The 22227-nt window shown below is 40.6% G+C and overlaps 1 protein-coding gene and 1 long non-coding RNA gene across 9 annotated transcripts in view; one reads left to right on the top strand and one right to left on the bottom strand.

Annotated features, from left to right (window-relative positions):
- LOC107272621 overlaps window positions 1-20239 on the top strand; it is a 24932-nt gene extending 4693 nt beyond the window's left edge. For 2 of the 8 annotated variants that reach the window (XM_025089880.1, XM_025089881.1), the window contains exons 2-16: window positions 300-398; window positions 9642-9947; window positions 12633-12768; window positions 13286-13385; window positions 13749-13882; window positions 14045-15184; window positions 15253-15499; window positions 15577-15684; window positions 15859-15953; window positions 16022-16121; window positions 16230-16564; window positions 16633-16765; window positions 16840-17094; window positions 17238-17357; window positions 17465-20239. In XM_025089880.1, the coding sequence (XP_024945648.1) occupies window positions 12689-12768; window positions 13286-13385; window positions 13749-13882; window positions 14045-15184; window positions 15253-15499; window positions 15577-15684; window positions 15859-15953; window positions 16022-16121; window positions 16230-16564; window positions 16633-16765; window positions 16840-17094; window positions 17238-17357; window positions 17465-17647 (3030 nt within the window). In that variant the 5' untranslated portion in view covers window positions 300-398; window positions 9642-9947; window positions 12633-12688 and the 3' untranslated portion in view covers window positions 17648-20239. Of the gene's footprint in view, window positions 1-299; window positions 399-4541; window positions 4633-9408; window positions 9489-9641; window positions 9948-12632; window positions 12769-13285; window positions 13386-13748; window positions 13883-14044; window positions 15185-15252; window positions 15500-15576; window positions 15685-15858; window positions 15954-16021; window positions 16122-16229; window positions 16565-16632; window positions 16766-16839; window positions 17095-17237; window positions 17358-17464 lie in introns of those variants that run through there. The other 6 variants (XM_025089877.1, XM_025089879.1, XM_025089882.1 and 3 more) reach the window with 5 other exon arrangements.
- Window positions 4645-8481, bottom strand: LOC112495086. The gene is made up of 3 exons (XR_003061284.1): window positions 8348-8481; window positions 7457-7551; window positions 4645-7251 (listed from the first exon to the last, which is right to left on the bottom strand). It is a non-coding gene; the product is annotated as an uncharacterized LOC112495086 (long non-coding RNA).
- Window positions 20240-22227: the final 1988 nt, after the last annotated feature.

Below are 22227 nucleotides of genomic sequence, written 5' to 3'. Positions count from 1 at the left end.
AGAGAGACAGAGACAGAGAGACAGAGATAGAGAGAGAGAGAGAGAGAGAGGGAGAGTGAGAGAGAGAGAGAGAGGGGGGAGAGAGAGAGAGAGAGAGAGAGAGAGAGAGAAGAACTCGGAGGGGATGAATATTTATATAGATGTGTATGTGCTTTTGTCTATCTAAAAAAAAAAGAGAGAGAGATTAAGGGAACGATATTGAATGAGAGATAAAGAGAAAGAGAGCGAGCACAATATTTTATACAAAAGAATTAGCAAGAAGTGCCAATCAGTTAATTATTCGAAATTAAACGTTTCAGTGATTGTGCAAAGGTCACGAGGTAAATAAAAGAGCACAAACCTCATCGGAAGATCCATGGGAATCACGAGGAACTTCACGGTCAAGATCGACGACAAAGGTACGTCTATTGTTTAAAGTATACAATGTGTTTCAAGAGAAACTTATGAAAATCAGTTATACCGTAGAAATGAAATATACGACCCAACTTCAGTCGGTGCTTTCGCTCTGAATAACTTCTCATGTACATACACATAAAACTGTCTACTCGCAGTCACTATCCAATAAGACTAATTCTAAGATATACATATATACACATATATGCAAAAAAAGAAATTTATTTCTCAAAATGAATCTGACACGACCGGACCGTCTCCCATAATCTCCAGAATTCCTCTGCCTTTTTAAAAATATATTTCGCGACTGTCGAAAACGCTTTCGAAATAGCTTCCAGGCCGAAAAACCCTGAGACCCCTAAAACCCCGTGAGAAAATCCAATTAGGGAGAGGAAAAAAGGAGGCTAGGAATGAGACTGGCAAGTAGAGTGTCGTCAATCAGTATGCTATACAACGCGCACCTTACAGCATCCTGATAGAGATAAATATCAAAGAGAAAAGGGAGTGGTATTGGGTTATATGTATAAGACACACATATATTTATATATGTATATGCGTATATATGTAGATACTTTACGCCATGAAGATCAATCGGATCGTATGACCTCCTGAACTTTCATCTACTTTAGGTCATTCCAGAATCATCCCAGGACATGCTAGACTATGCTATACTGCATAAATGACGTTATCCCTGAATCCTTTGTCGAGGCAGCTGCGCCTATTTCATACAGCATCGCTTTTAGCCTTGAACACATGATATGCGTATGCAGCAAGAGCTTATACGTGCATATACAATATACATATATTAGAGTTTCGAGTGAGCATGGTGTCCCATATAGGTGACTCTCACGTATATATACACATTGAACATTGGAGCTTATAAACCAGAGAAGGGGAAGGTAGAGGGATGCTGTTCGTAGAAATCATTGAAAGCAGAAGATGATACGATCTTGACATTTCCCAGGATGAAAATTGAGTGTCGAGAGAGTCCTTGTAATCGGGACTCTTGTAGATACTCGATTCTGTTTTTTCCTCTTTTATATTTTTTCTTTCTTTCAGCCTGAACGAGATCACTCTTGGGTTTCGGATGGTATCAATGGAAACGTCAAACCCAACACTTTAGGATTCCAGTCCATTGTTTTCTCACTTGTTTCTATATATTTTTCTTCTCTTCTCTAATCGAAAATTCTTCACGTTAAATAACCAAGGAAGATGCTGCCAAAGGATGATCTTGCTCACGGTCCAGTGGTGATCGTTAGAGAGCATGTAAATTTTGCACAACTGAAGTAAAGGAAATGGATTCAAGATAAAAGTGACAATGACTAGTTCAGATAGTAGTTAGTACTAACAATATTACCACGAATGGAGGTTAATGACGTTATCAGAATGCTGCCAAACTATTCTGAATTTTCTTCTCTCAGTGCTCTTCAAGTAGAATGCAGTGAATTTAGAAGTTATCGCGATTCGTGTATACCCGGGCGAAGACGTCGTTAATATACACACACAGTAGTGACGTATCCATCCAGTCAGCCTCTGTCTGCCAAGAATTCATATTCATATAGAACATACAATACTGTTGATCAATAAAATACGTGGGAGAGCTTACATTAAATTATATTTCTCCACATTTGGCCCAGGTTCATTTGCACGCTTCAACTATTGGTCGTTCTGCTTAACGTATGGATAAGAAGTTACGTCGATTTCTATGTGTCCTAGGCAAACAATAAATATAGCCATAAAGCGGAGTATAGAGCTTTGAATAATTTATAGAGACATATGGTATACGTACCATTACCCTAATTTACCATATATGTAGAGCTTGAGGTGCGTGTATGGGTTCTTGTAAAATTTTCATATCTACATTTTGAAGCTGCCTGTACAATTATCGGGACGACTCTATCGCAGTGACATATTTGGGTGGTAGCCACTGGATACAGATTCTGCTGTTCACATTTTTTCTCAGGCTGTATGATCTTAAAGAGAACCGGAAGTGAACGAAGGATACGTCATCACGTGACTGGGCGTGCCTCTCCTCGTGCTAGTCGTGTAACGTCGAAGATACTCAAGTTCGAAGTTTAGTCTACTTCCTAGCTCTTAGGCATGAAAGCCAATTTCTCTAGTCTATACGTACATACATATACTTGAGGAGATAAAGTCGAGAACTTTCAGAGAGTGAACTTAATTGTTGCACCTTTTGCCTCTGACCCCTTGCCTTGCCTGCGACCCCTAGAGAAATTGTCAACTGAAGAATTTTCTTCACTTTTGCATCCTTGCAATAGACGTAACGAAACGGTCACATGTATTGCCAAAAAAAAAGAAATTAAAAAAATCACTACAGATAACAAGCACGGCAATGACAAACTTTGATGTTGATGATTAAAAAATGATTTTCAGTCGTAAAACTTTTGGGGCGTCGAGTTTGAAACGAAAAAATTTCATTCGCTAAATTTTTGGGGCGTCGAGTTTAAAATGAAAAAATTTCACTACAGATAACAAACACGGCAATGACATAACTTTGATGTTGATGATTAAAAAATGATTGTAATAATAATGAAATACCTGTCAATACTTAAATTGCCTCGTGTAATCGATACACTCTCCAGTATGGACTTACGGTGACACAATGAAAATCTATTCCGTGTGCGATAGGTGATTGATATGGAGGCAATTAACTTTAATTAGGCGATATTCAGGATATCGTGAAAAGTCCCTGGTCTGTCGTATTTACATTGACGAGGAATTTATTGAGTTTATCGCTTCTGTCGTGTTTGTTGTCGAAGAGAAAAGCGAATGAGGGAAGAGTAATTCATGCGAGGGTTGATACCGTTGATGGACAGAGTGCGAGAGAGACAGGAAGAGAGTGGGAGATAAAACATGGAGGATCCTGTAATCGGGTTTGCCAAGGAGAGTGCCATGGTAGGACGATAGTACGATGGTGCAATGACTTGCTGCCATAGGCATTCCATCAGCGTTTATGGTGTTCCGAAAGCTTTCTCCTCATTTTCCGCTCGTCCTGTGAAACATCTATACCACCATGTTCTTGCTGTATCCAGCTTGGCTCGACATTACCCTTACCACACCCTCAGGCCCTTCTCGTTTAATTAGCCTGAAAGCTCTATTCTCACTCTCTCACTTACATTCTATTCTCTACTCTCTCCTCTCTCTCTCCTCTCTCTCTCTCTCTCTCTCTCTCTCTCTTGCAGACAGTTTACATTCTTAACTTGCCTGCATCCGCGACCAGCCAGTTTAGAGCTTCTGTTTTTTCTGTTAACGTCCGTATTTACCGACTACGAGAACCCTCGAAATTCTCGCACACTCGTTGGATTACTGCGTAACAGGAAAATCTGTGAAATTAACAAAATAAAGTACGATCAATGACGATTAATATGTAAACGTTCTAGCGTCGTTCTCGGATATTGTTGGTTAGGACGTAAAATGTCGAGAAGTATAAAAAAATCGAATAACCATAAACAGCATAGAAACAATCAATCTAGCGAAACAATAACCTGGGTAGCTTGATTTATTTAGAAGATTACTTAATGCCAAGCAATAAGATAAAAAGATTTCTTTGCCGCGAAACGTGCTAAAGCTAGAAAAGAATATGTATAGGTTAACTGCGCTTTATTTATGCACTACGTGAGAATATCTAGCTACGCGTTACGTCGTGGCAAAGTATAATTTATCGTAAAAGAAGAAGATACATTAATCTGAGCAAAGTGATTCTAAGGACGGATGAAATCCTGGTTGGTTAATTTAACGAGTCGACACAGGTTACAGTCGGAGAAACGTACAGTAGGGATGTCAATCTAATTGGAACCATCAAGCTTAGAATCTTCCATATGACAGACGATATATACAGTAGCGTTAGATAGTACTCACTGACAGTGTCCTTAAGGATTTGATTGAGTTATTTATACGCATCTCACGTACCTTATAACATAAACGTACAAATGTAAGAGAAGCCTCTACTACCTACGCCATATTTGAATATACCCGCAGGCCTAGAGTCAACAGCAGTCCACAGCACGTTAGCTATTGGCAGCTGAGTGGGAGACAAAGGGCTTCGGTTCTGCTCGGGTATTGGACTATTGGATTCTGCTCGCCTCTCTCTTCCTTCATCCTTCGTGTATAGGATCTTCAGTGCTTCCCTTGTGTTCGCCTCACTCTCTTGGTGAGGCTCCTTCAAGAGCTATCCGGCCGCGAAACTTATTAAACCACCACTCTGCTGCCTGTCAGTTGGTACGTCAAGAATTTATAACCTCGAAAGCTATTGACATCGACCATAACGCGCTCGTCGTTGTTTCGACTTTGGTCGATCCTCATTTACCTTCGCTTTTAACATTTTACTGCCGATCAATGGATTTTTGACATTACACTAGCGTATGGCTCAGTGTACGATTTACTGGGTATTCGAGTTCTCAGCGGATGAAATATTTTGTCATGACTGTCGTCGTTTGATTACATGAATATAGTTTTAGGATTCGATTTAGTTCGGTGAAAGATATTTTCAGTGTGTCAGTGCTAAAAAAAATGGCGTTTTATGAAATACATAGAAGTGATTATTGATTCATTTTAATCGGAATATCGAACGCTCTGTCGCGGAGAAATTGTAAATATTCGTACACGCTAAGGAAATTGAACGTTTCCCTCGAAAGGAGATTGCGAAGAAATTCTTTTCTTGGGAGGAAGTATGAAATAAGAAAGTTGGCGCGAAGCTTGAAATAACTGGGAAGAGCGATAGTGAGAGAGGGTGAGAGGGAGGAGAGGAGAGGAGAGGAGAGGAGAGGAATACAGCAGAGTGTAGAGGCGAAGGTAGAAGCTGTTTGCTTCGACCCAGTTTTCCAGTCTCCCAGTTTCCCAGTCTCCCTGGACAGCTGTTCTCGGCAAAGGTAGCATACAAAGATGCAAGGAGTTTATCGTTGGCGGCCTAGACAATCCCTTCGAAGTCCAGAAAATAAACTGTTCAATGTGCCACAGGAAGAAACGACCAAGGGTCCGTGTCTTCTTGTTATCGATACGTCCTATATTTTTAGACTTCAGCAGCCACGTGTCCTTTTCCGGATATGCGGGCTGAGCGCATGCGCAGATAACAAAGAAATATCACTGATCCTTTAACAAAAATTATTCTACTGATATCCAATATGCAGAATATATAGTGTGTACATTTTTAATGACAAGATATTAAAGTCTCCAGGCTTATGAGAAACGTAACGTAATATGAAACTGTCTTTTTAAAGAGACGGCTGGACAGTTGAGTAATGTCGAAATGAGGACCTCCGTCCTTAAAAATTCTTTGGGTTTCATTTCGTTGGAACTTAATCCAATGTTAAAACGCAAAAGGATTTTTTTCGTATAATAAGAGAGCTGACAATCACATTTTTCAAGTATCATTGATTAAAATTTTCATCACATACGTAATCAACCAATCAGGTATTAATGGTTGACAAGATATGATCGAACGTTTAATAACAAAGATGGTTCCTGACAATAGCAAAGGACCTATAGGTAGCTATGTGAATAAATAAGGCTCAAAGGATTGGGTAGTGCCCAATTGTTAAACTGACCCCTAAATTATGCAAAAGTTCGTATAACCAGACAGGCGGCATAGCAAAGTGGTTCAACCCATGAATTTCATTGGCATATACGAGACGCCATGATGGTTAAGTGGCTCCCGTACCTGGTAAGCTCATTCGAATGGATTTACCTTAGTGGCAAGTTGCCAGCAGCCCTAAGGGTTATTGCCAACAGAACTTGGTAAATATACGGATTGAGTTGCTACTTGGCAATAACTGTAGTCGCAGTAGAATATCCAATGGTTCTGCCCCTGGTGACAGAGTGGAGATGCGTGGTTACATAGAAACTCGAAGCTCCAATCGAAATTTCATCTGGATCCTCGTGCTGCACGTAATCGACGAATGAAATCGACACTCCCGAGAAACAAAAGAACTGCTGGCCGTTTTCGTCGAAGGATCTGGTCGACTGTAATTTGCTTTTGCTTACCAATGATAACTCACAGCTACCAATCGGGCTGGTTCATTACTTGTTGAATGCCATCCATTGTCTAATGCCGCTTGCCCTTCTAAATGGATTTCGAAGCGAGCCAATAAGAGAATAAGCCCGTACAAAGGCGCCCGCTCGAGCGCGATTATATTCCACCCACGTCAACCTGACTGCTACGTCTATGGACTGAGAGGATGCTAACGCCATCTTATGAGAATACTCCTTCAGTATTGTTATCATGCATATAATCTCTTAAAAGGCGCCCGAGAAAACTCTTATGACTTATTCTTATTGTTAAGAATATTTTATTCTTGGCTATCAAGCTGGTTGTGCGGTACCTCGATCGATAACGTAGATTTCTTTATGGAGCCGGTAAACGCTGCTTTATTTTACCTCCTGAAAATCCTGTGCACTTTGTATTTATGAGAAATCGTGAATTTTCAGTAAAGCGTCGAGAAACTTTCTTTGTTATAAATGTGCAACTGAAACTGCTACGCTGGGGAATACTTTGGGAGTTTTCGTCTTGCAGTTTTCTTTCTTCGTCAAGCTTCTCATCTCCCAGTGGGCTTATGAACATGACTACGTCATTTTCTACATACATGAATTTTATTCACTTTGCAATGTACAAAGGTACTTACTGTATTACCATTGTTATTCGAATAGCCGAAAAGCGCACTCCCTTCTTTTTCTCAGGTTACAACCGATAGAAGTACACGCTACGTATTTTATATATGGCCTCCCTGGGATTCAAGTTAAACATCATTACCATACCGGAAGCGGCCGCATTGCGTACACGGACGTTACATATGTAGAAAGACGTAAAATTAAAATCCATTAGAAGTCAGGAACTCTAAGAACCTGCAACATAACCTCAATTAATTAAATTAAGAGTCACTGCACTTTTTCATTAAAGTTACAAGCAGCTTTCACGCGGTCTAGTACTATAGGTATATTTTGCATATTAATAATTTTTTTTATATGAAAGGAATTAATTGTTAAACCTCTTATTTTTTTTGAGTTACCCTCTACATTACTCACTCTATCAACTAATTTCGGAAATTACCTAAGAGGCATTGGCAGTGGGGATAAAAGGTCATATGGTACATTCCCACTCATGTATGCACTTCCGCTTTTACATTGTCCTTTAATCTGCCGCATCTAGAAAAACAGACAATAACAGAGAAATAAATCGGGGTGAATATTTCGTAACAGATGTCAATAGAGAACAGGGCTGGATATCTTAAATCACGCTACCATCCTGCCAACGGATGCTGAGGTAGTCTAGGTCAAAGATCATAACAATCGACAGTCGATAAATCAATATCATACGATAAGGTATACTTGGAGTTGGACTCGAGTGTCTCGGTAACGTATGGGCGGGTGACGCTGCAAGAAATTACATAAAAATGTTCACGTCATTAAGGCCTAGACGGGGGTTGCTAAATTCTTGGTGAATTGCATGGATGCACGTGAACAATGGCGGGGTTAAAGGGGTGGCTGTTAAATTCCTGGCGATCGTGAACGGTGCTAATGGAAAGAATAATGGGGGGTACGAATGAATAATTAGTGGGTGGAACGAAACAAAACAAAAATATTGTCACTCAGGGTATCAAGTTAGAAAAGAAAAAAGAAAAAGACGAGAGCGATAAGAGGAAATGAAAATTATGATAAATCAACAACAAAATGTATACATATAACCCCCATGAATGATAAGTATGGGGAGGGGGGGTTCTTATGATTATGGGTCTGAAAATTAATCAAGCTAAAGGCTCCCATTCTTTTCTAATTAATTTTATCTTCTGACGAACCTTCTCCTACAAGAACTTCCTTGTGACCTTGCGTTATTATCTTTTCAGAGTGAAAACAGCAGTACCTGATTATTCAGCTGAGTTACCTGTACCGTATATATGTATAAGTGAAAATTACTGGGGGCTCAATATACATGTATACATACCGTTTCATACCGGAATTATCATTGGTCAAATAGCAAACTAAATACATCGGATGTTACTCGCGGTCCATATTCGAGCAAATAGCGCAAATAGTGTAGATGGCAGAGAGGGTTTAGTCTGCAGCCTGTGACGTCACAGCCTCTCTCTCTCTCTCTCTCTCTCTCTCTCTCTCTCTCTCTCTCTCTCTCTCTCAACGCTGCGCGCATGCGCAGCAACGCATGATAATCCCAATGTTCCCTATATACGTGTTCGTTATTAGAATTTCAAATCAAATAGATTCCTAAACGGAACGCTGTATAAATACTTTCTGAATTTTACACTAATCTTAGCCAGTTTAAAAATATTCCATATAACGACCGAAGAAGGTATACGAAATTCAAACTAACCGTATAAATGTTGTCCCAGTCGATAAAGTAGAATATTGAAAATTCGAAAACCAAGGTGAGTGAACGGTATTTATTGTTTAAAGGCGCACCACAGGGCACTGACACAACTGACTGACTCTGTATGTACGTATATGTATACACTTATGCTGTGGCACGTGTACACGAAGAGGAGAGTAAGAGTGCAAGAGAGAAAGAGATAAAGTGAACCGTCGGCTGGGCTGCTTCTCGGGCGCAATGCGCCATCTGGCAGCTACCCAGAACCTCGTTGTCCTTCTCTGTCTGGATTTTATTTTTCCTCTAGCTCCCTCTCACTTCATCCTCACGCTGGCACTCCGCTGCTCCAGTACTCTCAGTGCCTATACCCTTTCATACCTCCCTCCTCGCCACGAGATACCCACGGCAGCTCTTCCTTACGGTATGTTTTGTTTGCATTTTAATCGACCTCAGAGTATATTCTTCGGCCAGGACATTTTTGGCCACCAACGGAGACTAGCGCTGTCTCTGTCTTTCTCTTTAGTTCTTCTACTACTATCATCCCCCCCTCTCTCTCTCTCTCTCTCTCTCTCTCTCTCTCTCTCTCTCTCTCTCTCTCTTGTTCATTCTCTTTTCCTCTTTTTCGTCCTCTTCGGCTACAACCTACGTATCTAGCTCATCCCCCATAGACTGAGCCCGGACACCCTCTGACTACCCTTCCTGTGTAACCCTCTAGCCGAGCAATCAACTTCGAGCCATTGAATTCCACGCAAAGGACGCTACGGTAGGACTGAGATCGTCGTATACCCGTCGCCGTTGTGAAAAAAATGCCAAAAGCATTTTCGCCTTGCTGATTACGGATTAAGGACTCTGTCTCTTTCTGTCCTTGGGTATTTTACATTGGCTCCTTCTTATTTCTCTCTTTTTCTCTCTATAGCTATCGAGCACTTCGTCGCTCATTGCGCTGGATGACTATGGAATATAATAAGGACGATACGACGCTCTGTGTTCTGGGCTAATCGATCGCGTGTAATGCGCCGTCTAGGAGGGTCGTCGCGACGCCGTGAATCCGATCGACGGAAAGAGAGAGAGGAGGCACGATAATAAACAAGTCAAGAGGGATGTCGTTAAAACAGCAACAAAAAGACATTTCGCTACTTTTTCCCATTTTCGAGTGTTCTCAATCTTCGTCCACCAACTTGATCATTCTCATCACGCTGATTCACTTTCTCGTATCTTATAGGTAACACAAGCACTTCTTTTTTCAAAAAATTTCTTCTTAAATCTTACAGCTTTTTTTTCTATAATTCCTGAACTGTATAATTTCCGGTCATTAATTATTTATATCAAACCATGTCTAAGGGCAACTTTGCAAATTAATATTTATGGCGAATTACGCGGTACGGACGAAACGACAGTATTTTGTTCGAAATCCATATTAAAAAAATGTTAAAATTAAATTATTTATATTCAATCGGACACCTTAATTAATCAACGACCACGTGTTTTGTGCCTTTGTCCCGGTATAAAAATCTTGGGTGAAAAAAATTATAGGGGTAAAACTTTCACGTAGGGATCCTTCTGGAGAAATTGGCGAGTAACGACGTCACTTACCTTGACACACTGGCACAGATGGGGATTGGGTTGGGGATGGGTGAGGTAACTCAGGGTTGACCCACTTTGACTACTACCTACTACTACCTACTATTAGATACTTACCAGTCAGTTATACTAGTTTCTGTATCTGTATCGCATACAGATAAAATTCTTATTATTTTAATGGGGGGCAGGGTCACCCCTTTGTAATATATATCCTAGAATTTTAGTAGACACGTGGAGGAATTTCTTTGAAATTACAAGGTCACGTGGTCCATTGAATATTTAAAACTCTTGGAAATTCTTCTTCTTGCTAGGAATCCTTCAGCGATCTTCCCTGATATCCGATGCCCTTACAGCTTCTCCATTGCCGATGCCGGGGGTTCATAGTGCGCGGGCAAAAGTAGGAGTGAAAAAAAGAAGATGGCCTACAAGATGAGAAGCGAAGTTGAAGCAGAGACCGGAAGCTTAAGAGAAAAGCAGTAAAAGTAGTAGAAACGATGGAGGAATATGAGAGTTCAGTTTGGTGATGCTGTGCCGGTGGTCCACATAGCCAGGAGAATAGCCAGAGAAGCCAGAGAATAGCCAGGCACGAGAAGATCTCTCGAGAAGCCCCAGGCTAAAATCTTACACGCCACTAATTGCTAGCATTGTGCCCGAGAGCGAAGCCCCAGCCTCCAATCCCGAATCTCCCGCTACGGATATATCGGCTTCGTGGACCATCTTCGTCTCCTACCTTCGTCTCCTTTTTCCTTTTTCCTTTTTCCTTTTTCCATAACCCCGCCACCGTCCTTTCACTCCTTTCCCCCTCTTACCCTCAAACCCCCTTCGTAATCCTCCACTTCCCATTTCTGCAGACCAAAATCTCGGTTACCTAACCTCAACTGTATCTTGAAACGTGCGATTATACTCCGTGGCAGCAGACACGCTTCTACAACGTACCCTGTGCCAAATTAAATACAGAGTCCTTAGCAATTAACCTTATTATTTCTTCCCTTATATCTATCTACTTGTACAATTATATTGTTATAATTTTTATTTTATTTTCTGTTATTTTTGCGTAAATTTTAAAATATTTCACATCCTGTTATGCTGGTAGTTAGGTTAGTCTATATAGACTGATAGGGTTGAATCTATTTAGGGAACCTAGTCCTTTTGTGGGTTGACAGTCATTGTGTCAGTCAATAGTACCAACCTGTGTGAAGAAAAAAAATATTTAGTAAAAATTGTTCAGTCCACGAGGTAAAAGAAAAAGAAAAGTTTTATTAAATTAATTCTTAAAAGATCTACTTAGCCTAAGAGTCCTTATCAGTACCAAGCAATTGATACGACGCATCCATTTTGTTCTAAAATTGTCCCGAAGTCAGTGCCACGTGGAAGGTCCTCCAGGTCGACGTGGCTCTTCGACCCGTTTGACCTTTCGCGTGACGTCATATTATCATGCTCTCGAGTCTTCCTGTATTATCGCAAACGCTCGAATATTCTGATAACAGGAAGTTCTGCCGAAGGAAATAAAATCGTTAATTAATCAATCAATCGGAAATCACTTAGCACTAGCACAGAATCAGTGATCTTCTCGCTCAGGTTCTTCCGCCTGAATGATGGTAGAAACTTGCCCTGTACCGCCCAGCCCCTTTACCCTCATCCAACATCGACTCTTCTCGTACTCTGAGGGTAGAGTCGTTTATTAATATCATCGGGTCGTTAACCAAGTTTGCCTGTGCGCTTATATACAATGCATTTCTCCTTATAGCAAAGGATAAAATCAGAATGGAGCTTCATGTTATCGCGTACCTACCATATACATATATATTATTTTTCAAGATTCGTAGCAATGTGTTAAAAATTAAAAAAAAATAGATAAGAAAGTTTAATTAATATCGATATTATATTTTCTAAGTTTGTCATTTAATTTAACATTAATTGTATCGTTATTCGATTATTTATAAGATTTAATTATTACAAAGGATACCTGCTGGCGCGAATGTATGATATGATACAAAGTGTGGCTAAAGGGTTAAGCACGGTACCAGCATCGATTTCACTGGCACGAGCCAATCCAGTCAGCCCAGGCGACCCTGCAAACTGTACCATGGACATTGCGCGTCTTTAACCAGTACTGTTGCCTAGTTTCATTTTCATTCTGTCAAGTTGTTCTAGTGACTTTTATTCTCTTCAATTCACAACCTCAGATTGTTTTATTTATTTTTCTATCTTCAACTTACTTTTCTTTGTACATTTTCACTGAGGTACTGGCACTGCTAGCACTTTTCGCGCACGGCCCTGAACATTGAACGGCTGACCGATGACGGATTTCCTACGTGTGCTTCAGGAGTGGGAGACCATTGGAAGTGCGATTGGCGGTGGAATCGGCAAGAGTGAAGAGCGATGGGCTGGGCGCTTACCGGTGTCGGAGTGGCTGTTGCCATTGTCCTTGTTGCCGGCGCTGCTCTTGGTCTTTGTAGAAGGTGACAATTTTTCTTTTGGTCAGGTCAAACGTCTCTGAAGTATCATGTACACCTAGGAAGTTCCTTTTTTTTTCACTTTTACAATACCACAATAGGTTAATAGGAATCTTTATGTTTCAATGCATCGTTTTGGGTAATTCGCGAAGTACCGAGTGGGAGTTATTTTGTTATTTTCACAAGTCACTGCAGCGCAGTAAAGCTTCGGCCCACTTCGAAGAATTGAACCACGACTGTTCTAAAGGTGGATTCGCGTATCTGCAGCGCGGCAAAATTCAAATGATCAAACGAGACGTTAATGTCAATTGACGATTAATTAATTCAGATAAAAGTTTGAAAAACTTACAGTTTTTGTTTTGACTTTAGGGGTAAGTTCTTGTTACCCTGTGTATTTTGGTATCTCCAGAATCAGATTCTGCTGTATCCCTATTGAATGTTTGACCGATAATTTTAGTAATGACTTTAATTAAAATCGACAAGTTTTTCGTGACTTTTTAGAAATTGATTTTACCCTTATCAGATACTGCGCCGGCTGGCAGTGGAGAAGCAGGAACGTGTGGAGCATTTGTGAGGAATGGCGGCATCGGTTGTCCTGGCTTTGGGCGCCGCGGGAGGAGAAGGTAAGCGAAGGTCAAGATGTCGAGTTGGGTACGGTTAGGTACATCAAAGGTCGGAGCCTTAACAACGAGACTTAACAAGCTCGCGAAGAAGATTCAGGGTGGATGCTGGGAAACGTCAAGGAGAGAAAGAGATGTATAGTAAGGGAGAAAGGAAATTTCCTTGAGTCCCTTTCGCCTTATATACCATTTACCCTATGTATTTTATATATGGTATGTATCCATATATATGTACATATTGATTTAATCGACTTTCAGTAGTACCCTCTCCTCGTCTATGACGTTTCTTGACTAAGAATACAGCATGACTTTCACTGGATGGAGAATTTAAGGCATTTTCATTGAAAAGCAAAACTTCTTTGACAGGTCGGCTTGGTCAAGGCTCAGCATCCGACAGCCCAAACAGTCCCAGGACTCTATCGACAGACGGGAAACACGTCCCAGTATCTTCTGCACAGTGAAAGTGACCTTAGGCTGGACGCCCAGGGAGCTTTTACTAGGTAACGAGCTTGACGGCACATCCTTAGCAGCATTGATTTTAGTTTTTTATTTTGCTTCAATATTTAGATTTGGGCCTTTGGTCGTTATTTTATATTTTTCGTTAATTTTCTCAAAAGGGTCGTACATGGAATAATGAGGAAAGATTTGCATTAATTCTGTAGGTTCGAAGCCGTCGATCGAGATCTTCATCCACCCTTAAGTGGGGGTAGTACTATTCCACCACAACCGTTAAGGCCTGCTCCACAACCAAGACCCACCCCAAGACCCAGGCCATCTCCGTTGCAAGCCCCAAGCGCTGTGGAATATCTGAGAATGCAGGAAGCAGGACCTGGACCACTGACGCCACCACCTCAGATACGGCCTCCGCAAGTATCACGGTTCTCGGGTCCACCTGGACAAGGTTCCTCCATCTTTGTCTTTGAGAACGAACCACATAAGGTTCATGGGCCATCGCGGTATGAGGGTTATTCCACAAAAATTACTCCGGAGGCTATACAGATGACGTCGTACACCAGGAAGCCAGATCACGTCGTTCAAGACTTTCAGAATGGGTATGAAGCTCAAGAGGGCCCCGATAGGACATTTGGCCAATTCAGTTCATCCCACGAGGACACACAGAGTGTCAGGTACAGCGTTCAGGGTTCCTTAATGTCTCAGAATGTCATTCACGGCCCTGGTGAAATTGAGCAGCAACCTTATGGTAGCTACGACATCGCCCAAAGAAGTCACAATGGTTCCCAGCAATTTCGTCAGGTCAGAAGCGACTGCAGAAACTCCTCTGGAACTATTGGAAGTTTTACCAACGAGAACTCAAACACAACTCAGACAATCATGGAGTCTATCTATGGGTCGCATTCTGTCTCCAAGATGCTTCAGAGCAATCAAAAATCCAGTGCCGGAAATGTCAATCAGGGAACGAGCAATGTCCAGGGTATCGAGATGACACCTTTTAGAAATTTAAACGACGCTAACTCTGCCTACGGTGTACAATCGAGTCCCTCTAAGAACCAAGGGCTCCAAAGGGCCTCTCAGTATACAGAAAATGTGCCAGAGTCCGGCATTTATGAAGCCAAAGGTGACCACGCTGGCATCCAAAATCATGAACCGAATTTATACGCTGGCCAGGGGACTATGTTAGGTGGACAACTTAGAGATGCTCGGGTACCTCCTCCGGCACCACCGGATCCTTCAAATTCTGCTCAAAACGTAAGGAAGAATGGTCCCACAACCGGCGAAAGAATTTTCAACGCTCTGAGATCAGTCACGTCTCAAAGTTACATTGACGCATCCGAATTTTATAAGTAAGTCCTATATGTAATTGGGGTTTGAACAAATGTTTATTATTTATCTTTACTCGTCTTTCCTACAGTTCGGTATTAACGTCAGCTCAGCAAGTTCAGCGGTTCACTTTCCCACCTGTAACAAGATACACTGGCATGGATAATGAGAATACTGGGACTAATGCAAAGCTCGAGCCTGGATCCGTAATGGAGAATGTTGCAGATGGTCGTTACCTTGGAAGGGATTCCGATTCCATTGGTATAGATAATGCCAGAAGAAGCTCCGACCTTTACAGTCCGGAATTGAATCTCGAAGCACACAGAACTGCGCAGGAGGTTAATACTATTAGATCAAGTTAACAAAGTTAATCGGTATATAAGGAATCTGTCGTTACTCGATTGCTTTGACTCAGGTATACAACAGCCTTCAGGATCCACCATCTTCGCCATTGCTGCTGAAGGATCTCAGTCAGGAACCGCATCCTTATCATATGGATCCAAGTTTCACCAGAACGTCCGAGGTAGTTAGAAAAAATATTTAATATCGCATACCTTGAACCGTAGCTAAGGAAAATTGCATTCCAACCGAATGGTCGAAGGTGCGTCTCTTACCGTCTCTACCCTAGCCCACCTCATGCAAGGTCCAGAGTCAATAATCGAGAATAATAAGGTTCCCTCGTCTTGTCCGCTTCCAGGACATCTTCAACAGTATCGAGCAAAGAAGAAAGAGCATGGAGAGGCTAAATGGACTTCGAGAATTAGTAGAAATGGATGTGACTGAACCTGCAAGGTAATTCATCTAATTGAAGTCTCTATAAAAAATTATTACAATACAAGAATGTACGAAAGTTTATTAAGAGCTTTAATCCTGATCAGCCCCCTTTTGAGCAGAAGACGTAGCAGTCAGGATCTGTACGCAGCGCTGGAAGAAGTGCAAATGAAAAGAAGACTCTCTCAGGTACCCTTAAACCTTTTATCCGTAAATAAAGAAACCATAAATCTTCCTTCCCCCGGGACTCGTTGTAGGTTCAGCGGCATTAAATGACTTTCTGTTATCTGCCGACAGTCGTTGGAAGACACGTACACGGGATACACGTCCAACGAAAGTGGAGAAATGACTCCGAGCAGTCGACGCGGTTCTCAGGGGCCTGAACCTGAGCCACCGCCTGACGAATCGACCCTGAAGAGGGCTGTCAGCTGTGAAAGTGTTTGTTCGGACACCAGTGTGGTTCTTGGAGACCTGGAGGAGACCCCAATCGTAGGTCACGTGTGCGTTGGCCTCGAGCACGAAAGATGGAATGGTCGTGGAGCCGAAGGAGAGGGTGATCTGTCCGTCAGCGTATTGGAGGCTAGGGATTTGATAGCTCCTGACGGTGGACCAGCTCAGGATACCTTTGCCAGGTAATAAAACTATCGCCTCATACCGAACGACGCAGGATGCTTTTGTTAAGGAAAATTATTTCTCTTAGGGTTTGCTTGCTACCGGATAGACAAACGTACGTACAAACTAGACTGTATAGAGGAACACCCTCGCCGAGTTACCAAGAGAAGTTCGTGTTTCCGTTGGATGGTGGACCTGTCGGTAGGACCCTCCTGGTTGAGGTAATTCCGTAATACATAGATTAAGCATAGTAATTTGAGTCTATTCAATCGACTAAGTGTATATTGACTTTAAGGTGTTCTCAGTGGAGGTGACCATGGGCGGTGGAGCTTCATTATTAGGTGAGGCTAGTCTCAAATTAGGTCCTGCACCAAGACCACCAGCTACGACCTGGTTGTCGCTTAATGGACCCCCTCTGCCCACACCTAACTTAGGAGAGCTCATGTTCTCATTGAGCTACTTACCCACGGCTGAGAGACTGACTCTAGTCGTGGTAAAAGCAAGAAACCTTCGTGGATCGCATCCGTTACCTGGTGATTTCTTCGTCAAGGTATTCGTTCACTTTAGTTTCTCTTCAGGTTGCTCATTCCTCGAGTAAACAAGATCAGTAGATAAAACGTGCCTATGTACCAGACAACCTTACTCCAGGGTCATTGTGCTAATTAATTTATACTACCATGATTCGCCTTACAGGTGTATCTGTTGCAACAAGGGAAGAAAATGCATAAGAAAAAGACTTCCGTGAAGAGGGGTGAAAAGAGTCCAATCTTCAATGAAGCCATAATTTTCAGTGTGCCTGCTCACGCCTTACAGGTATCATCGACGAGTACTTACTAAATGAATATCTTTTTTTTTTTTTTTTTTTTTTTTTTTCCATTAAACTTACTAGTCACTCTTATGCTCTTCTTTTCTGTGCCTAGACTATTCAGCTGAGATTGACAGTAGCGGAAGCAACGGGCGAACCAGGTACGGGTTCAAAGGCTTATTCAGTGGGTCACGTGATAGTCGGTTCCTCAGCTTCCGGCCGATCCTTAGCTCACTGGAGACAAATGTTGGCAGTCCTGAGACGTCCCGTGGCTATGTGGCATCCTCTAAGAAAATAGCTCATGGAGATACATCAAGTGAGACTCCTCCCCAAGTAGATAGAAGCCCTTGAACGAAGTACCGAGAGCAAAGTGCACTCTTTGACAAATGAAATAAAAGTAACAGAAGACCTGCGAGAGAATGGGGCGGAGAAAGTAAGAAAGTTAGCAAGAAAAGAAATTGGAGACAAGGGTGCATCGCTCCTATAAAAGAAGAATCTCCTGTTATCTCGAGAGCATTCACGAGATAGGGATAAAGGAAAATATCATTTTAACTAGAGTTTAGTAAAGGTTCAAGGGTAGACTGGCACAATATCGATAATTCGTATGACGTTCGTGTAACGTATTATCGCGGAAAATTCCCCCTCCCAAGTTAACGTTTAACGGTAATAATAATAACAATATAAATAACAATAATAATAATGTTCGAATACGAGGATACATAACCTCGGGCGTTCACAGAAAATCTTACGTACTTTGCGACAATTATTGATGTTCATCATCACAGACTGAAGTCTACCTTGAATTGATATCAAAAAGAGATTCATCGGCACAAAAGGCAAAAAAAGAACGATCGTTAGGTTCTATCGTTGACCTTCGCTCTGTAGATTGCCGACAGAGCGGGTTTGGAAAAAAAAACAAGGGAACCAATCAGGAGTAAATGAAAGTTGATGAATGATTTTCTTTGGAATGCAGCGTATTGCACTTGCGAGTGCATTTGTGTTGCATTTGTGCGTGCGCGTGTCCGTCCCTTGGGCGTGACTGCTGAGAAACAAGGCGCATCGATCGGATAATGGATATCGAGGCGGGAAAGGTCTTGTTTTTTGAAGAAAGAAAGGAATTATAAGTGCTCTTCCCCGTATAAACCGAGGAGCACAGAAATTTGGACTTGTTCGATTCTCTCGCGAATATAGATAAACCACGTGGGAGGAAGGGACAATCGATCCTCTTGAGGTCCTCCCCGGGAGCGCAGCTAAATGCTGGAAATTCACGTTTGGTGTTTTAAATGCTAAGGGTAAAAGAAACAAAGAAAAAAGGATAATATAATGAAAAATGTAACATTGTTATTTCCAATGGAATGTTAACGTTTGTACAGAGTTTATTGATTGTGATTGTAGTCAGCGTACAACGTGTCTTCTGATTCGACGTTAAAAACTGGCGTTTACAAGAAACTTCATAATTTTCTTATTTCTATTTTCACTTACCACGAGCGACCGAGTAGCCAACGACTTCGCTTGCGCGATCTTCCTCCGTGTCTTCTTCAATTTACTTCTATCTCATTTCTTTCGTTCAATCAACACGTCATCTCGCGACAGCTTAAAACAATCGACTGGAGACCCGTCGCCAACTTCACTTCGATGAAATTCGAAAACGATCAACGAGAATTCCCGCAAACGATTTCTCACTTGATCTCGATCGATCCCGATAGAAAAAAAAAAAGTGAATTAATTCCAACAACACAAACACAGCTCAGATCGAACAAAAGATTACGAGCCAATTGATTGAACCCTCGCCTACACACACACACACACACGCACATATATATATATATATATATATGTGTGTGTGTGTGTATATGCATATGTATATACATAGAGTTATTCAGTAGAAATGCACCAGCCGAAGTTAGCGCGCCCATTTCAGTCTTATGGTGAAGCCATGTTCAGGTGGTGCGTTTGGGCTGAACAACCTGGTATACATTTTAGTCTACTCTAATAGTTATCTACCTTCGTATAACTTTTATACCTCTTCGTACACGATTACTACGAGAAAATTTAAAAAAGGACAAAAAATCTTGACAATTATAAAATATACAAAGTTGTCTACAAGGCGTATTATTAAAAGTGACAAAAGGAAAGAAAGAAAGAAAAGAATATGGGAAAATTAACGTTTTACATGCTACTATACATTTTTGCCATAAACGCGAACTTTCAACAATCCATATTATATACAAAAACACGATCATATATAAATATACGTGTATACGTTACACACCAATTAACGTGTGTGTGTATATATATATATATACACACAATGTATCTATATAATTATAAAGATAATTCAGGTTTTTTCTATCGCCAATAATTATGGGACTAAACTATGCTGGATTCATATTCTCCTCCTCCATATATGTATATATATATGTATATATATATATATATATATATATATATATTTACTATATTAATATATTCGAAGTGACTGCGACCGGAATGAATTATATATATATATATACAGTATGTTTGTACCAAATACCCAAGAACACAATGCATTAATATTTACATTGTGTTTATGCGCGTATAAGATAAAACGCTCGAGACGGTAAGAATAATCACAAACACACTGTTGTACGTCAGGCACAAAAGTGAATCTTTTATTATTTATATATATATATATATATATATATATATATATATATACATATGCCAGGTACTTCCGATATTACGCGTACCGTGCAATTGCGAGCGGGTGAAAAACAAGACAAAAGCAGAAGAAAATGGGGATCCTTTGTTTTGACCTCTTATACCGAATTGTCTTTGGTGGCTTGAGGGTTGCGTAATGGGAATACGTCTGGAAGCGAAGGAAAAAAGATGAAAAAATGTGGGATTGAAGTGGAACGAGGAGGGAGTGAGCAGGAGGGAGGGAGGGAGGGAAGGGGGAAAAAGGCAGAGAAAAAGTATTGAAGACAATAATAGAGCCAGACCATTCGTCGTTCTAGTAAATGCTAATTACCCTAATTACCAGAAAGTAACGTAACTTTTCTCTCATCGACCCCTCGAATCGTCAAGCCGAGTCTCCATGAACTATCGGAAGTCTGTTTTTGGGATAATAGAAATTTCTTGAAATATTTTCAACTCTTAATAAACAATCCTTTTATTTGGATTCACCGACTGTCTAATACTTCTGCAAATGGTTCTCGCTGCTTTTACTTTGTCTTTAGAAACCAAAAAAACCGCAGTCGCATGGCTATGTATTGCAGGAGTGGTACGATTCATACAAAAAAAGAAAAAAAAGAAAAAAAAAGAAAAAAAAGAAGATACTGTAAGAATTTAAATTGTTTGATATTTTTGTTACGCCTCTCTGTGATATGATAAGGGCACATTTCGCATCACCCTGTATATGCATTAATCTTCCTGTCTTATTAACGATAAGGTCAGACCTTTTAAGGAATGACTAGAGGAAAAGGGAGAAGGAGGGAGAGAAAATTTGGCAGATTCCAAAAAATATAGATATATATACAATCAAACGCCATGCTTCCCTCCGAACGTGACGCGGGAGGCGAATCGGGCGTCTCGCCAGAAGAAAATAAAAGGAATTTTCGAAAAATCGCCTGACGTCAAAAAAAACCTCATTTGGACGTTCGATCACGCCGCAGGAAAACTTTGGTGTATAATTACCAACAGGTACTATCAATCTGTCACGTATCGTATAATATTTGAAAACGTAAGGAAATTAATCTTAAAATGCATTAAAACCAAAAAAAATAATACTAAGCGATAATGATGTTAATTATTGTACGGCGTATATCGCATGGAGATTCATATATAATATTAAAACTATACACCGTCATTGTTGACCATCGTTGCGGTTCTATTTACACGTTTCGTTTACTGAATAAATTCCAAAAAAAAAAAACATATATATTCAGAATTAAAGTTTCTGGCATTTTCTTATGATCCGTCCTTTGTCGTGACGCAATCCAAACGATAAACCACTCCTACGATAAATCCTACCGGATATAAGATAATGGGCCCAGTCGTGGACACCACTTCATAAGAAATCATATTTTCTTTTCTTTTTGTACACACTGTAGATCAGTAAGGGCGTCCATGGCTTGTACAGTATCTACCAGCTACTCTCTGCTATCACTAGGTCTACTTCTTAAAGGTTTTCCAATTGAAAAGACTCGTGAATTTGCTTTTGTTTTTTTTTCTCTAACAATCACTTCTTTTATAATAGCGCTTCACTTACTTACAGCAATATACACACAGTTTCAATTGGTCATTATCAAAATATAATAATAGAAGCTGCTATTATTATTATTATTTTCATTAAAGATATTTTAATCCTAATAATATACACTGTATACATACGAGCGTACCCGTACCGTGTAAATACAAAACCTTTTTTTGGGGGGTTCTATTTAAAATCATTTTGTCTTCCCGACAATTACATCTTATCTTTTCATTAATTTTGTAGATTTTTATCAATCAGGAATGTAAAAGTCATGTTTTCGCGGGTACGGGTACGCGTGTACGTATCCTTTGTAGAGTGAGATATAAATACATTAATCTGTAACAATGCGCCTAAATAGGTGTCGGTAATTTAAATTTTCTTTCTTTTCTCGAAATAATTGTCACTTGCTCTCTCACAGTATGCAATATTATTTAGGCAGAGTACGCATTAGTCTCGGTAGTGATATAACTCCAGGCTATTTATAATTTATAGTAAGCATATTTGCTCATTCATCACGCTGATTAATTAATTAATTAAATTAATAATTGGTCCCTAGAATGTCACAGCCAATAAATGCATCGGACAACAGTCTGAGCTCATAAGGCCACTGGACTAAGAAATAAATTCACACTCGTGTACCGGGG

The sequence above is a fragment of the Cephus cinctus genome, unplaced genomic scaffold (genome assembly GCF_000341935.2).
Source record: "Cephus cinctus unplaced genomic scaffold, Ccin1 Ccin1_scaffold1205, whole genome shotgun sequence".
Taxonomy (NCBI): domain Eukaryota; kingdom Metazoa; phylum Arthropoda; class Insecta; order Hymenoptera; family Cephidae; genus Cephus; species Cephus cinctus.
Note: the sequence above shows the minus strand (reverse complement) of the source record. Positions and strands in the feature narration are given on the sequence as shown.